The sequence below is a fragment of the Doryrhamphus excisus genome, chromosome 22 (assembly GCF_030265055.1).
Source record: "Doryrhamphus excisus isolate RoL2022-K1 chromosome 22, RoL_Dexc_1.0, whole genome shotgun sequence".
NCBI lineage: Eukaryota > Metazoa > Chordata > Actinopteri > Syngnathiformes > Syngnathidae > Doryrhamphus > Doryrhamphus excisus.
Genome location: NC_080487.1, coordinates 8,139,101 through 8,157,895, shown reverse-complemented (window position 1 = coordinate 8,157,895; position 18,795 = coordinate 8,139,101). Strand labels below are relative to the sequence as shown.

General features: G+C 43.7%; 1 protein-coding gene across 3 annotated transcripts in view; it reads right to left on the bottom strand.

Annotated features, from left to right (window-relative positions):
• Positions 1-3,390, bottom strand: part of LOC131110066 (LIM domain-binding protein 3-like) — a 37,678-nt gene extending 34,288 nt beyond the window's left edge. For 2 of the 3 annotated variants that reach the window (XM_058062759.1, XM_058062761.1), the window contains exon 1: positions 3,216-3,390. In XM_058062759.1, the coding sequence (XP_057918742.1) occupies positions 3,216-3,338 (123 nt within the window). In that variant the 5' untranslated portion in view covers positions 3,339-3,390. The remainder of the gene's footprint in view (positions 1-3,215) is intronic. The other variant, XM_058062762.1, reaches the window with a different exon arrangement.
• Between the last annotated feature and the right edge of the window lie 15,405 nt (positions 3,391-18,795).

Here is an 18,795-nt window from a genome sequence, read left to right as displayed (position 1 = left end):
ATTTTCCTATCTCTTTTTAGCTTATACTTATGACTCACCATTGGCATTATTTTTTTTTCAGGGGCTTCTTTCAGGGACCATAATAAGGCAACCAAATTGTTGGACATTCTGGGTTTTCATTGACAGAGAAAAAAGGGTCCAGGCTGATTTACCTACTGATGAAGATGGTGAACGACATCCTAATCATCAAACAATCCCTTTTTGACCATCAAATTCAGTTGAACTTTCACTAGTTATGTTCATATTTCTGTAATAATCCAGTGGTATTTGCAGCATCATAAGACGTATTCAATCAAGAATATGGAAGCACTGGCTGTTTTGCAAATACACAAACCATTAACGCCTCTGAATCCTTGAACCATGCAATCTTGGTAAAAACATGTCACAAAATGTCCAAATCCATTGCAGTTTTCATATTTCAGTAATAATGTGGTAATTTGCGGTATTTGAAAGCATCATAAAAGGTATTAAACCAAGAATCTCAACGCTCGGTATGTTTTGCAATAAATAGACGTGCCATTAAAGCCTTTGAATCCCTGAACCATTGTAAAATAATGTCACAAAATTCACATAAATTCATGAGTTGTTTTTATAGTTCAGTTAGAATTTGCTGTTTTGTGCTCTTGCAGCATTCCAAGACGCATCAAATTAAACTATGATGCAATGACACCATTGCATCAACTGCATTTTGCCATAAATGCTTCAGAAAATAACACATTTGGATCATGTATGGATGATCAGGATCGTGGATCATCAGGATTCAAAATAAGTCAGCCATTCATCAAAAACACCAACAAATTCACACACTCACACAATTTTAGTTATCTTAACTTAATATCGTAAACAAAGATTGTACTGCAGCCTTGGAATATTCAAACCATTTCACCCTTAATCCAAAATATGTCAAAAATTCATCCAAATAATCACAAAGTACTGTTAAAAACCATTGAAACCCAACAATATAGTCCTAGTCTGTCTCGAGACTCAGTAACTAGCCTAATATTTATATTAAGTCCTGCAAACAATCACTTTTCTTTAAAATTTTTTTTAAAAAGGCTTTCGCTATTTAAACAATGCCCAAACAAATCAAAACGTCAAGTACTTAATCCAGTTCAAGCTTCCTTAGTTATTTTCATATTTTCTCATAATGTGGTCTTCTGTGGTATTCCAAAGCATCATCACTACGTTTTGCAATAAGTACATAAGTCATTAAAGCCTTTGAATCCTTGAACCATGACAAAAAAAGGTCAGACAATCATGAAAAAGAACTATTGTGTTATTTTCAACTTCAATTATCAGAGGCACTAAACCATGAAACCCACTGCATTTTTGCAAAAAAAAAAAATCTTACGAAAATAACACATTTGGTTCATTTAACCATTCAAAATTGGTCACAAATTCATAAAAAATCATTAAAATAAACCCTCTTATTTATATATACACACATCATTTGGATATCATTGCAGTTTAATTAGTTGTCTTAGTATTTTAGAAATCAAGTTGGATACAGTGGCAGCTCAGTAATAATTTGCTAAACCACGAATTCCACTACTTTGGCTACTTTTTGCATAAATGTCATTTATGGTATTTAAAAGCCATTTGAAATTGGTCTCAAAATCATTATAAAATGTTGTGCCAAACAAGTCCACACACAAATGCAGCTTCAGTTGTCTGCAATCCAAGATACTTGTCATCTTTAATAAAGCTTTGGAATATTCAAAACATTGCTGTTGTAAGCCGACAAAATTTTCATTAGGGATGTTTGATATTGGCTTTTTTGTCGAAAACCAATGTGCCGATTATTGTCCAACTCTCAACTTCCGATACTGATATCATCCGATACTGATATGTGTAACAATATGACCACATGTGTTGTATACATTCATTCATTTATTTTCTACCGTTTATCCTCACGAGGGTCGCGGGGGTGCTGGAGCCTATCCCAGCTGTCTTTGGGCGAGAGGCGGGGTACACCTTGGACTGGTGGCCAGCCAATCACAGGGCACATATAGACAAACAACCATTCACACTCACATTCATACCTATGGACCACTGGAATCGCCAATTAACCTAGCATTGGAATTTTTGGAATGTGGGAGGAAACTGGAGTACCCGGAGAAAACCCATGCATGCAAGAGGAGAACATGCAAACTCCACACAGAGATGGCCGAGGGTGGGATTGAACTCAGGTCTCCTAGCTCTGCGTGCTAACCACTTGACCACCATGCAGCCGTGTTGTATATAGAATTGTTTTAACACACGGTTTTCATCATTGGGGAAAAAAATCTGATTCCATATCAACCGTATGTAGATAATTTTCATCCTAAACATCCTGGTTAGCAAGCTGGTAATACATAGAAACAGGAAATGGGAGTCAACGGGAGAAACAGGAAGTTGGTGTCTGTGACATTTTGTCTTTGGGAACACTCACGTCTTAAGCTTAAATGTTCATTCAACGCTTCCATTCATCATTTATATGAATTTGGAATTGTTTACTCCATATAAAGCTACAGTTTTATAACTATAAAAATGTGTTTTGTGTTAACATTGTTGGCTTTCTGGAATGGATAAGTTGGAGTTACACTATATTTCTTAGGACAATATATATATATATATTTCTGAAGGACAAAAATATACTGTTAGCATCCGTTTAGGTTGGAGTTGGACCTTCTGGAACCAATCATGATGTTTCCTTATTTTGTTGATGCCATTGTTGACTAGCAGCATGGTTACACGGCTGCCTTCCTTGAAAAAAAAAAAAGCTAAACACGCACCCTGCTGTTAAACTTCACTGTACTCTTTCTCTACCAAGCCAATGCATGTACAATAGTCTTTTTGTTTTTCTTTCAGTAAACAGCTGTTTGTATGTCAAGGTGATCATTAAACACACTGTGAGGTAAGGTGATGTGCCTCCCAGATTTAAATAATTAGGCTTTTTTTTTTCCTATCAGTGGCACACAGACATGTCAACACCCCACAGATGGTTTGCCTTAAGCCGACTACAGGAGAGAGAGCGAAAGAGGGGAAATAAGCTAGCTGGAACAAACCCCATCCATTCAGGTCTGCTTGTGAATGAATTCGGGGGGGGGGGGGGGGGGGGGGGGTGTTCATTCACTCCATCTTCATCCATTCATTCCTTCAAATTCAAGTGTTTGGATGGATCATTGCGCACAGAGCACTAAATAAAAAATAAAGTAAAATATAAGTATACTCACCGCTGTGGCAATCGGGACCAGGTCCATGAGCCGGTGAGGACTGATGGAGCTCATGTTCCACGGTGCCCCAGTTCCGGGGTCTGGTGTGTGCATCGCTGGTCCAATCAGCAGCCTGGAATCCATCCCCCAGTGCGTAAAAGTGAGAAGGAGACAACAAAGCGGAGGAGGCTGCGAGTGATGCAGCTCTACAAGTCCCTCTCCAGGAGCTCCTTCATAATGGGCGCGCAGTTCTGGAGTCCAAATGTGACTGAGCTGATGTTGGTGCGCAGATGAAGGTGGGGAGGGGGCGGGGGAGGGGCACCCTTACTCCTACTCTCCTCCCTCATCCCCGCTCTCGCTTCTGTGTAGATGTTCCATCCCATCCTAGATCCACACACTCCTCGGCAGTGTCAGGAGGTCTGAGCTGCTTTTGTCTTCAGCCTATGAATGAATGAATGAGACTTTTCTCCTCTATCTTCATCATACATTTTCTACATTAAAGATCAATCCATTCCAAAAACATGCTGGGTTAATTGGCGACTCCAAATTGTCCATAGGTATGAATGTGAGTGTGAATGGTTGTTTTAATGGTTGTTGTCTATATGTGCCCTGTGATTGGCTGGCCACCAGTCCAGGGTGTACCCCGCTTCTCACCTGAAGACAGCTGGGATAGGCTTCAGCACCCCCGTGACCTTTGTGAGGATAAGCAGCAGAAAATTAATGAATGAATGTCTCATCTAGATGACTACCATGTATCCCAATGAGAAAAAACACAGTCTAATCTAGATATTAGGGGTGCTCCGATTGATCGGCCAACGATGGGGATCAGCTGATATCAGTGAAAAAGCACGGTATCAATATCGGCCGATACTTGCTTCATAACGTTGATCCCATCCGCCAATGAGCTTGTGGCAGCATCCAAAACAAGCATGTCCGCCTCGGTATGGATTTAGGAGCATGCAGACACTATGTAGCACTTTCAGTGCAGGAGGAACTTTGGTTGTATTTGGGGCTGCGTTGGACTCCGGATGATGTGTGAGCGTTTGTGCCATGATTGAAACGGGCGTTGTGCACACTGATATTGTATCTCCTCTCCGGCCACAGAAGAGGGAGTCGGCTGCATCTTCTTTTTTTTTTTTTTTTGTCACGTCCAGCCATTGGGGCAGATAGTATTGTTGATCTAAATGCCCTCACATGCTAAACAAATTTGCTCTGTCAGGAAAGGTGTTGGCTACAACTTCCCTGTACCATGACATTTTATTTGCCGTTATTTGATGTTTTTGAGAGGACAAAAACAGAGACAAAAACCCCGCCCCGTGCAGCCAGGTCAAGCCCCCACCGACAGAGATCCTCCGGCCCGTGGGTGTGGGAAAAGCCAGGGCCGACTCCCCAAGACCCGCCCCCGAAGCATCTCCCCGAAGAGACCAGCAAGAGGCCATGGAGGAGCAATCCCAATCGGCAACAGGGCGCCAGCAGGCCGGAGGAGAGCCGCACCCCCGAGACCAGCGGGAGACCATACCCCACTAGGGCAGAAGGGCATCAAGGGCCACACATCTGCGGGCACAAGGGCGCCCCCGCCAACCGGAAGGGAGCCCGTCCACGGCCGGAGGCGCCGCCCCCCGCCCCCCACACACCCCCAGGAAGCCGAACCCGGCCCGCCCCAGGTAACCCCAGGCCTGACCACCGTCATAGGACCGCCCCGGCCAGGACAGAAGAGGCTCGGGCACACTGCCCCATGGAGGACCGGGTGGCAGAGATGGAACGCCCTGCGCCAGACCCCCGCAGAGCCCCCCCCCCCCGCATATGTACATAGCCATACACACACACACACACGCATACATACATACATACATACATACATACAATGTATATGTATACAACATATAATTATTTATTTAAGTATTTAAAACAATAAATACATAAAATCAACTCAGACACACGCGCACACCCCATCCATTCAATATGCACACACGCAAGCACACACCGTGGGCGTCCCTGGGTGGGGCGTCCGGGGCGTCACAGGGAGGGCGACCCAGGGGTCCCAGACACCACAACCAGGCCCCGAGCCCAGGGAGGTACGGACCGGCAAGGGATAGCACCCCCAAACCCCCCTCGACCACGGCGTCGGGGCTACGGCAGTGTGGCAGACAAAGGAGCGGGCGAGGGGAGGAGGCCCGCACATGAGCAAGCGGAGGGGGCGTGCAGGCGAGTAGTAAGGTGCTCCACCGCGCCGGCCGACACCAGACGGGCAGCTCACCCCCGTGAGGGAGAGCCATAGCTCTAAGTCATGGGGAGGCCAAGCACCAGAGCCTAGGAGTCAAGACCAGCGCAAGGCCACCGATGGACCTCACCATCCACCGGGAGGCCCGACCCCCCCCAGAACCAGCAGCGCTCCACCCACGTACCGGAGAACCATCTCCGACGAGCTCTAAGGCAAGACTGGGGATGGCAAGGACAGGGACAGCGATGCAGCAGATCATAGGACCAGTGGCAGCAGACACCCAAACGCCCAGTAGAGCACCGTCCCCCCAGCAGGCCCCACTCCGAGGTCCATGCCCCCCATCCCCACACGCCACCCAGGCCTCCGTGAGCAAGATCAGGCCCCCTCCCAACACACAGCCCGGTCCCCACAGCAGCCACCCCAGCGCAGCAACCCCAAGCCACCACCGTAGACTTCAGGCCACCAGCAGCGCAGATCCCACTGCCTGGAGGCCGGCGAACGCCCCCTCAAGGGCACGTTGGTGCCCGCGGAGACCCAGGACAGACCGAGGGAGGTAGCACCAACCATGAGCCTAGGGCAAGCCCCGGCATCAGCTGGGTCCAGCGGGACCCCCAGGAAGGCTAGGCAGACCAGACCAAAATATCCTGCAGCCCAGGGCACCCCGAGCGAGCCGCCAAGCCCCAGCAGCAGCAGCAATTGAACTCAGGTCTCCTAGCTGTGAGGCCTGCACGCTAACCACTCTTCTGTGTATGTAAAACTTTCATCCTTCACTTTTCAACAATAATGTCACTAATGCTGCCCAATGCTGACTAATAGTGGAATAACGCTTAAAAAGCCCGGCCTCTACGATGCTGGTGTTGATGCAAGAATGGTTGGAGCGGACACTGGATCCAATTAGGGGGATCCCTGAGGGAAAACACTTCCAGAGCAGGGTCTCGTATGCGAGGCTCGATCCAAGGAAGTCAAGTTGGCTCACAATGGCCTTCCCCCTTTTTCTAAGCCACACTCAAACCACTCATGGACATCATAACATGTTTGGCACTTCCTGCTTATGTCGCACGCACTTCTGGAGACCTTTGGACACGAGATCTGCTCCCGTCATGCTAAGAGGCTCAAACTGTCGCTATGTAAGAAACAATAATCCATTGTTTTACCATCAGAGCGTTCCGCCTCCACTTGGCTTTGCCACATTCAGGTTTAAATAGGTCGCCTTTAATTCAGAGATTTGCAATCATGAGGTGGAGCAAATCCAAAGCGACCCACTTTCAGATCTAGGATGTGTCCAGGAGGTGTGTGGCATGTCAATAAAGCGATTCATACGAACGGAACAGTGTAGTGGCGGTAGCCTGGAGCAGCCGTTCAGCTGACTGCTGAGTCAACTCTTTTCACTGAATTTTCTAGAAACGTCCAAAGGGAAATTGAAATGGCCAACAAATGCCTTGCAGTCAGGTGGTTCCTTCTTTACTGGCTGACAAATCACAAGGTCTGCGTTTGAATTGAAGGCGGTGATGTCCAAACTTTATTCCAAATGGTGAAAAATGAACGAATGCAACTTTTTTGATATTTTGGAAGAGTATGAAGTAAACTATGCTAAGACAAAAACTACATCTGAGCTTTGTGATAAACTGTAGGTGAAAAAGGTTATCATTAGTATAAACGTAACTTTTTTCTCCAATTCTTGCGTTTTTTCATAATTTTTGTGTGCTTATAGTCCAGTATAGCCCGGCTTATCGATGTACAAATCTGTTTTGCTATCTAAATTTAGTGGGCAGGGTGTATATGTCTTATACACCAGAAAGTTTGGTAATCATCTTAAATTTTATTATGAATTTATTCTGATAATATTTAGACTTTAATCTTGTAAAATTCATTTTCTGCAACCTAATACACCAAAAATTACAACTCTATTTTGCTTGATTTTCATAATGACTTAAAAGACATTATTTTTCCTCATAATCTGACACTGTTCTCATAGATTTATTACTTTTCAAAATTACAACTTAATATTTTGACTTTATTCTTGTAAAATTAGTGCTGATTTTTGTATTTTTGCTATTTCACTGTTTTGCTCAACATGTTGCCATGTTGCAGTTAATTCGGTACCACAGCAAGCCACTACACGCTAATCACAATCTTTGGCGCGAACCAGTGGACTCCTAGCATTAGCGCCATTACATTCCAGTGGATTCCAATAGGCGGATTGAATGCGACATTTGGTTCCACTTGGAGGACACTTTGCGCCGATAGCTTGATGCAAGTGGCGTGACAAAAATTGTAAACATTTTGAAATTTTCTTGCCGCCAAACCCCGTCTATATGTACCATGTGATTGGCTGGCGACCAGTCCAGGGTGTACACCGCCTCTCGCCCGAAGACAGATGGGATGGCTCCAGCACCCCCCATGGTGGCACTTGTGAGGATAAGCGGTAGAAAATGAGTGAATGAATGAATCTCTGAGGTAGCAAAGAAGAAAAATGCAACCTCATTATGCACTCATTTATTCATTCAACCATTCACACTCACATTCATACCTATGAACAATTTAGAGTCGCCAATTAACCTAGCATGTTTTTGGAATGTGGGAGGAAACTGGAGTACCCGGGGAAAACCCACGCAATGCACGGGGAGAACATGCAAACTCCACACAGAGATGGTCGAGGGTGGGATTGAACTCGGGTCTCCTCGCTGTGAGGTCTGTGCGCTAACCACGTGCAGCCTTACTATGCACTCATAACTCATTAAATAAGTTACAGCACAGTCCAGAGTAAATGAACATACCGTTTATTGTTCCTGCTGCTGCCCACTAAACACCTCCAGCCATGCCATGACCGTTCATGTTTGTTTTCAACCCGACAACTGAACACTAATTTCTAAATCTAATTAGCTCCACTATGAGCCAGAGAAACCACACAGAGAATAACCGCGCCCACACGGAAAGTAAAGTTTCATCCATGGTGGCACGGACTGATTCATCTCACCGTACTTTGCTACCTCTGTGTCATGCTCCATCTGTTGGAAACCCGCACGCGAGGGCACAAAAGGCTGACAGAAATAACTGCAAAGTGGTCCTTGAGTTGCAAACTTGAGGAACACACACCATATATTATCAGCAGGGTTTGTTATTGTGACAGACCTACATAGGCCGCACTTGTATATAAGATGCAGGTGTCTGAACATGGAATATTTAGTACACAGAAAGATGTTACATATCTGTTTTTTTCCAAACAGTGTCCAACACTGCGTGACATGGCCAATTAAACGGTAGCCTACCAGTGCTACCAAGTAGTTCTCAGGTTTTGGACAGGTGTGATACTACAAGTGTGCACGTCTGATGGCGCTCACAGAGGTCCAAGTAATGCTCAGGTTGTTTATGTTTATTCTGTTATGTTTATTAACACTTGACAAATTAGTGTGAACATTGACCGGTGAACCTTCCCAGGACTGGTAGCCAAAATTACTCCAAGAGCACAGTGATGACTCATCCAAGAGGTCACAAAAGACCCCACAACAACAAAGGCCTTGTATCGACTACTGGGGGCTAAACTAAATTACTGTTAGGAATCCAACAAGCTACCGGTTATAGCATTCCCATCATTACATTCTAGTTGGTACGGATAAGAGTGGAAGACCGCCTTTAATACCCCGTTGGGGCATTTCAACTTTTTCTCTGCCCTTTATGCCAAGTTTGCTTTTGATTGAATGATTATCTAATTTAAGGATGAATTTATTGAAGATATGACCCCCAACAATCACATATGCAATGCAAATTAAGTCTTTGGAACTCAATTTGAAGACAAATGGAAGACAGACCACTGCAAGAGAGAAAATAGAAGGTGGCAGCGGAGATAGACTCCAGTGATCCTGGTGAGGATAAGTGACATAGAAAACGAATCAATGGATGGATGGATGGGGGCAGGAGATCATAATTCTCTTCAAAAAACTTTTTTTGCAAATGTCAGAGCTGACAAGGACGAGTGGGCGAGCATAAGATGTTATTGCAACGTTGTTGAATTGGAACTGGGCTTTGAATGGGACAAATTAAACAGGAGGCGTTGATGCAAGCATACATGATGAGATGATGTCTTCTGTATAGGAAAAATGTGTCTCAGAAGAAGATGATTGGTTCTCTGTTTTGCATTGTGTCGTGCTTACATCAGATAAAGCTGGACTCTGACCAGTGTGACATCCAGTAGCTCCCCCAGGTACATGGCTGATACCCAGTAGCGACTGAGGCACAGTGGGGCTGGGGGTAAGAGGATATCTATCTGAGGATTATTCAGCTTGTCAGCAAAGATAAATGGAAGCTGGATGCCTGAAGGGAAGAGATAGATAAATGTCAAAGCAAGAAATGCAAGTGAAAGAGCCAATGAAAATAGTGACCTGGAGAAGGGTGGATTCTATCTGGCAACACCGTGCTCCTTTTAAAATTCAAATGGTATTTAAAGGGGACCTACTATGCTTTTTCCACTTTTCTGACCGATAAATGTTATGTTAACGAATGCAAAAGTTTCTGATAATTGCGGATTGGGACGTGAGCCATGAAAAAAGTTTGGTTTCAGAGAGTTTTTTCTAACACCAGCTGACTGTGACAGCGACTTCATCAATGGGCGTGTTTGGGTACAAGATGTAGGCCTGCCCCCACTTCGCTTGTTGTGACCAATCACAGTGGAGTGGCGATGCCCGGAGGCAGGCCGTGGGTGGAATAAATTGAAACAAACAGTTTTCAAGTGGAATAGTTGTAGATTCTGGATGGATAGATGGATAGATAGCAATAACAGCAGTGAAATTGCCAACGAAATGTCGTTGCCTGGCTCCCGTATAATACCAGAGACAAAAGAAGATAAATAATAATAATAATGTGGAGAATAAAGAGATGACATCAAATATGAACAACAATGTACAGCGTAAACAGTAAATTGCACAAATAAATAGTTAAAATAATTTTGAATAAATAAAAAAAATTTAAAGTATAGGAGTCTACAACTGAATACAAAGAGCCGAATATTAGCATAATAGGTCACCTTTAATATCCCTCATGTAGCGGTGTTGATGGTTGGCAAATAAAACAAATAAGTAGATCCAATGTAACTAGAAAATCCTATAAAAGCAACCATCGAGGGCAAGACCAAGAAGTCATCAAGTCATTTTTGACTCAATATTTTATAACACTGTGTTAAGGTTACGAGCACAAGTGGTTGGTATTGTAAATAAAGTAAAAAGTGTCCGTGAATGCAGCAGCAACTTGCGCCCGAGGAGTTACGTGATGGACCTAAATGCACCATTCTTAGCAAAAGCTAGCTCATCAGTGATTGCAGTTTTCTAGTTTTGATCTTGCTTGTTGAGTATGAAGTGTCTGTTATCTGACTGGAAACTTTCCATGGTGTCCCAACTCTAAAATAATCACTACCCCCTTCTTAATAGTGTCCAAAATGCAAAAATACAACCAACGCCTTATTTTCAGGTGAATCTACAGGTTTTCAGAAAGGAACGACTTGATGGTCTGTCTCCTTCCTGCTGCGGTCTCCTCGTGCCGTGAGGCATTCAGGAGCAGTGAGTGTTAGGCGTGACTTGTTTTTTTTTTTTCATTTTTATTCACATACATCCTATGACAACTGACGTACTCCACTTTAGGAACCAAGGGCCAAAAGGATCTTGCCAAATATTTTGTAATTACTCTTTAAAAAAGGAGGACCCTAAAAACAGTAAACCACTGGGAAAAGCTGAGAACTTGTGTTGCATGGATGAACATTTTTGTATGAAATTCCTAAAAAAAAGAGCCGAGCACACCTACCATCTACAGGATCTTTGATGAGTATTTTGGCAATAGGTCCTTAAAAGCAGCAGATAGCTCATTATATGGTGGATTTTTGACAAGCATTGTTGCAGTAGATCCATAAAAGCAGCAGATCTCTCCTGTCATACTGAGTATTTTAGACTAGCAGTACAATCATAAAAACAGCACAGGGTTCATAGAGGACCTCTCGATTGTTTTGCAGCAGATCAATTGAAATAGCTGGAACTTGTGTTATATAGAGGATCTTTGAAGTTTGATTTTGCAGTCGAATGCTCAACAATAGCTGGGTCTACCTACTACCATATCTGTTCAGTTATCCATCCACACCATCCAGTTCATAACGTTTGTCCATTCGCAGCACCTTTTATCCATTCATCTTCAGTATTAGAGGGCCTTTCATACAGTTCACGAGCAGCTATCCATCCCTGCATCCACCCACCCATCCATCCATGCGTACATCCCTCCCCTCGACTCCCCTACACAGTGATGGGGTAGTGATGCAGCAGTTGTCTGACTGCCGCCTGGGTCGGCCGTCACCATGAGGCGGGCACGTGTGAGACTCCTCACGTGTGGCGAGATGGCAGACAGACGCTCACGCTCGCCGGAGGAGAATCACGACAGCCTAAAAATAGCTCAGCAGCAGAGGAGGAGTGGAAAGAGACTCCGCTGGATGTTAAATAGAAACTGCAGGGTTATTTTTACACACTGGTGTCCCTGTGCAGCATCCCCCCATCCTGACTTTCCTTTTTAAAATTCTATCTTCTATGTCGGCCCTCATGTACCATCCCTGGTGTACAAAGTCCTTGTTGCGCATGAGTGAGCCGTGACTCGGGAATACAACAAACTTCTTGGACGGATCGCTTTATCTTTGCTGCTGCTTCTCAATGAATGTCGGCATGTAAGAAAATGAAAAGCTCCTTGATTGCACAGTCACCATAACAACCCTTTCTTGCCATTTAGGAGTTGATTGCATACGCTCACATGGATTTATGCCATTCGCCATGCGTTCACTCACTCAGCCTGTCCAGGTGTAGCTTTACACCTCACAGACGTGTGCTGTTTTTAGGAATCTACTTCAAAACATCTGAACGTGTCTATCATGTGCGAAATTGACATGCTCTGCTGTTTTTAAGAATTTACTACAAACAACGCCCTGTGATTGGCTGGCGACCAGTCCAGGGTGTACCCCGCCTCTCGCCCGAAGACAGCTGGGATAGGCTCCCGCACCCCCTGCGACCCTTGTGAGGATAAGCGGTAGAAAATGAATGAATGACCACAAACAATGATGGTCCAATATCTTCCTGTACATATGACAGGGGCACTCTGCTGTTTTTACGAATCGACCCCGACTTGTTGGCTGTTTTGTTGGTAAGAATATGTGGGCCTTCAAGTGGAATGTCTCTTGTATAGGCTGGTGACAAGTCAATGAAGATTACAGGCAAAACCTCTCACTCTCCTCCGACTGTTTGCCTCATGACTCTAAACAACTTTTCTTGCCAGCATGGTAGAGAGCTTCAGTCTTACTGGCTCTATGTCTGCCTTCAGGTTTTTTCACAGTGCCTGATTGACAAATATGTGGTCACGTATTGGTCACTCCAATAAAGCATACAGCAAATGTTTCAGACTCTGGGGCATTGGACGACGAAGTGCAAACTGGGACTATTATTGATGATTATTGATCATCTGTCTTATTCACACAGCCTGACAATGCAGAGGTATTTGTATCTGCTGGGGGTGCATCGTGCAATGGGGTTGGCTGGTGCCTCTTGCAGGTGCCATATGTGGCTTTATTCCTGCATTCCATTGATAAAATGTTTCTGCAGACATCTCAGGGCTCTACGTTAAAAACAAAAATGACTTGCCCATGGGGAATCCTTAAGGTGAGAACTACGTGCCTGAACTTGCCCCATGTAAAATGAAAAGACTGCCATAATGATATCATATATCAATATATGCTGATAATTCATCAGATAATAGTACTGATGCATTGTATTTGGAGGAATGTCTGAAAATTTGTGGAGATGTATGTTAACATGGCAAGCCATGCTACCTTACACATGGTAGTCGTAGTAAGCAGTGATATTTATAAGTTGTGCACCACAATGAAACATTTGACACATTTGTGTACTAGTAAAGTGTTTTTAATCCAGAAAAAAATGCTCAATGGTCAAACAATAATTTGTGAAGCAAAGGTGAGAAAAATACACAGAAATGAGACCGCTAGATTTTGTAGCTTGTGCAAAATCAGCACTTGGTATTGGATCTAATCGGTGGTGTTTCATTGTGACCACTTCAAATTGTCACAGCAATGTGATTCACTCACCTTTGCCATCATTTGATTTGCTGCCGCTAATAAAATACTTGTTTAGGAGGCACTGTTTCATCACTTTTTGGTGTTTTCCTTCAGAAGTTGTTAGACGAGAAGAATTAGACGATGTTTTTTGCAGGAACGCCATGATAGATGTTTTCCTAGTAAAACGATCGCTGATTGGTTGATCGCGAACAAGAACGGGTGTGGGTAAAACGCGGATTGTGGATTACGGACCGCGGTCTAAATAAACGATTCTGATTGGTTCATTTCAAGATTTGCAAGGATTGGTTTGCAAATTACCACCGGAATTACGCAGTCCGTGTTTTACCAACACCCAACAAGAACCGCTTTTAAAAAAACTCTTGGCAGTACGGCATGCTAAAGTGCACTTGCCCGACGGGAATATTAATGATTGGATTTACTTGCCCGAATTTTGTTTTAACTTGCCCCGGGCCATCGGTACAACGTTATTGTCGAGCCCTGCATCTGGGTTAACCTCTGACATCTGTGATCTGACATCTGTGAATTGAGTGACTCACCTCACAACACGGGCATCGACTTAAGTTTAGGCTAGTAGGGATGTCACTGGATTGGATGCTATTCTTGCTGCCTTTGCTATGAATGAAGCAAACTCTTTAAAGCTGGGATAGTCCAGCTGTTGTTTACTGCTGCATACCGATTCCATCTGGATGTGACCCAGTCTGGGAGATTGACTCGTATCTTCTGATTTTCTTCACGGTCATTTAACACCTGCAGGGCACTGACATGGGGCAGGGCATTGCTACAAGACTGCATAGAGTCGCTTAACTCTGAGCCTTTCATACTCTCGAGGGGGTCAATCTTCGCTGCACGGTGAATGGATGACCGTGCCTGGTAGTTTTTTTTTCTCCCATACTTGATCATAGGATTGGTCATCTTTACTGTAAAAACTGCCTGCCAACACAGTTGTTACTTTTGTAGGTAACAGATCAGATCGCATTTTATCACAGAGCTGCCAGTTTTCAAATCTCACTTAAAAACTGCTGGCCTTTGACACATGATGATAGGCTTCTGAGATTCTGTGCTTGTATTTTTATTTAGTTTTAGTGTTTTTATCTTATTTGATCTTTGTTGTTATTTTTCTGTAACTAGTTTTTACCTTTGTGAAACACCTTGGGTACCATTAGGATGTTGTGGTGCTATATAAATAAACTTTGATTTGATTTGATTCAGCCTTCTTTGCAGCTAACTTACCTGCTGATTCTGCTCTCTCGACTGAAATGCTTGGGGACTCTGGAGGCTGTGGATCCATATATGCACTTTGCATACTCTCCATCCAACAGCATATACAATATTGTCCTTTTTTCAGTGTCAAATTCTTCACCTTCTTCCGTTATGCACACTTTCATAAGACCCAATAGATCTGCTGTAAGAGCTACACAGGCCACCATGTCATACAATTGAGTCTCTGACGATTCCTGCTTCAGGTTTTTTCCAACAGCTCAAGCCGGGCTTTGCTACTTCTGAATTGTCTTTCAATTTGTACTGCTTCATGTTCTTTAAACTCCTGAATTTTGGGTCTCAAACGTTTCTCACATTTGGACTTTCTTGGTATAATACATTTGACTTCCTGCATGCGCATTCCCTCATTTTCTTCTGCTGTCATTATCTCTTTTGTTCCTAACAGGGAATCTTTCTGTCGAGCTCCCTTCTCACACTGATACAATACTACTACAAGACTACTTCTGTACTGACATGTCACAATTCAGTGGGAACATTCTTTAAGCAGAAACAGACGACAGGGTACTCAGATAATCAGCAAAGAAGGGCTTATACCTGCAACTACACACAAATACAGTTTTTATGTAACATGTGCTTCATGTCTGGCCGAAGTACTTTGGTTTCCTCTGTTGGTGATGTCACGAACTGCACTGTAAATACCAAAGTCTGCTGGGATGACGCAGCTGCTTGACGCAGTTGACAGATCCGTTGGCAACAGTCACTCACCCACCTCGGATTAGGCCACATTTTAAAAAATACCAACTACCGTGGTCTATTAAAGGCTCCACAGTTCTTTTTACTGATATCCACGATGCATGAAAGCATTCACCACACCATTGTACAACACTGAAGCATGTGACACACCGTGTGACACCATGACAACTATAAACAATTACAATTGAAAGTTTTGTTGCTGTTGGTTCAATATTTTGAATGCTTCCAAATAAGTCTTAGAAACAATAGCTCAATTGGAACAGTTTAACCAGGAAGAATGATACACCACTGGGGACTTGTCTTCTACACGGGTGCAGTAGCAATGCACGTCTGCTCAGATGCTCTTTTATCCAGCTGGGGTCCCTCTCCTGTCGTATGTCTCTGTGTGTGACGCTATGGTCTTAACTGGATGAAGCCGGTCGATACTGAGTGTGAGCAAAGGGTGCTAAGATAAAGATGCAAGGCCAAGCAAATGGAAAAGTACAGCGAGTAGACAAGTCTGACCAATACGTAAGTACATCTAACACCCCTGCAGCTTAATATACAACTATGTTTATGTGTCCACAATCTTTCTTTTGTCCTGCCAGCCTCTGAACTCTTATCCAATTTGTTGTAATGGAGCAAGAAAAGAAACAACATTGTCTGCAAGGGGTGTAATCGTCTGATCTGTAAATTATTGCATTTTTCTATTATCACATCTGATGTTTGATCAAAGACGTCACGCATAATGGGAACTCAACCTGAGGGCAGCTGAAAGTATGATGCCAACTAATGAGTTCACATCTCTCAACCAACCACAGTACCCGATACGGAGGATATATTCAGCTTCTGTCATCATTTGAATAAATGTATGTCAGTCTGTGTCTTGATGTAGTACATTAGAATAAGGAGGATGAGGAGGAGATACCAGGAGAGAATATACCATCAAAGGTTCTCCTACTTGATGACAGAGCAGGCATGCAGGTGGATTACGACCAGGATGCCTGCTGCTGTGTTTAATGTAATTGTCACTTAAGTGCGAGCTGACGCGCATTGTGGCCTCTGATGCACAGTCCGGTGGGCCCTTACCTTACCTTATGCGCATTTAAAAGTAATGAAAGGCGTTCATTTGATCGATTAAGATTACACTCGGCTGTGTTAAACCCTCTCACGCCTTTTCTGTGTGGGTGCGCTGTATCAGACTGCGCAGTTAACAAAAAATGCAAATTGCCTACAAAAATATTGCCCTTAGAGTTTCTGATGCGGGCACACACACATCCAGCTCCTCTTGTATTTTCATTAGACTCCATCATTTCATCCTTCTATTTTTTTTTCTGGCTTATTTGTATTCAGGTTGGATTTTCTCCCTCTCTTCACGGCTTAGCCATCTGGTATTTGCCCTATGCATGATCCGGGCCCTGCCCTAAAGAACCAGCCTGTAAGTAGTTTGCCTTCCAAATACAAGGAGTTTTTTCACTGCAGGGAAAAGAGTATGTGTATGTATAGCGTAGTACACAGATCGCTACACTTCAGTTCAGCAGTTAAAGCCTGCTGCCATGGCAACTGACACTGTTTTTGGCAACTGGGGGAGTAGCACAGATGAACTTGTACACATTGCAACTGCTCAAACAAACAACCTGTTGATACTATGAATCTTCTTTGAATTATTATACTTTTAAATGTTTGCTGTTGGATCTCATTAGCTTGTGTCAGTGTACTTAATGTAATCCAAACCCTCCTCATTAGCCGTCTGACTCTGTCAGGAAACAAAAGGCACTTCTTTTGTGTCCATGGGGACACAATGCTGTTGATGGCATTTCGCACCAAGCACGCTTAGCAACACCTGGGTGGTTATTGTATAAGAAATGTATACGTTTCACTAATTATCAGCGAATGCTGCTTTGTCCCTTTTGGTCTGTCACTGTTTAATGTTTTTTTTCTTTGACTTTGTTTGACACCATAGCATACAAAGATGCCTCGTGCAGTTATTGGCGTTTTAGAGTGGTTTTTAGTAGGTTTTAGTAGGTATGCAAATGTTTTACCGTTTACGGCCATGTTCCGCTTAAGCTGCTCTGCTGCCACCTGTCTGTTGTCTGTTGCAGTGCACTGCTGGTCCTGCCGGGGAAGAGCCACCTGTACACACCTGAGAACAAATAATCATCAGATCTTCATCAGCCACGCTGTGAGACTCAGGCCTTGTCCACATGTAACGGGGCATTTTTTTTAAAAACCGCATATTTCCCCTTCTCCATTTATGAAAAAAATGGTGTCCACACAACCTCGTATTTAAAAAAAACATCCACCGGATAAATAATAATAATTATTATTATGATAACAACACTGACAACAACAATTGCGAGGATCGTCACATTCAGAAATTGTCGCACCATTCCTCCAGGAGGACGACTTCCATCTCACAGTTCTCCCACCAGCTAGCAGTGCATCCCGGTCTGACCCAAAACCGGCGTCAGTGCCTGTTACGAAGAAGATCCCCGGGCCATGGAACAGTTATTTAAGGGAAAATTACTGACCTCAAAGTGTTTCTTCGCCTCTGCTCGTCAACTTGAAGCAGTATTTGGGCTTGCAAAAGTGAACAAGCAAAAAAAAAAAACGCTTGAATAGCCACAACCAACGCAGTAGTGTGGGCATTCTTGTTGTTTCTGGCGTAAACACAGGTCGCGTGTGTGACGTCACGGCATACTTTGTCGCAGGCAAATTGCAAATTGCATTAGCTCAGGAGTTAAATGCAAAAATGCTGAGCAGAGCAAAAATGGGGGGGGGGGGGGTGATACTAACAACTAATAACACAAAGGTTTGTTTTTATATATGCATATCAGGTTTCTTTAAGAATCTTTAAAAATACCAAAGTGCCCAATCTTACACAGAAATGACATGATTTTTATGGTGCAATTGACAGAGAGAGAGAGAGAGAGAGAGAGAGAGAGAGAGAGAGAGAGATTACACGGTGGGTATGCCCCCTGTGGGAGTGCATTGGTAATAACTTTATTGCAAAAATACAGGTTCCCGCTTTCCCACCCCCCTCACACACAAGCACACACGCCCACAAACATTAACCTCCTCATCGTAGTCGTCCTTTCATTTACATTCATTCTTGCTCTGGTCCTTCCCATCGGTTGAAAGTATAAGAGTAAATAGATGCAACAAAGAACAACAAAGTTCACCAACAGCATCAAAACATTAGATCTTCTTCTCGTCCTCCTCCTCCTCTTTGCCTGTGTTGTGTTATGTTATATTCTGTCCTCCTGACTGATACAGGGCCTTGAGGGGGGAGGGTTGATTTTTGCATAGCGTTACAATTGGCT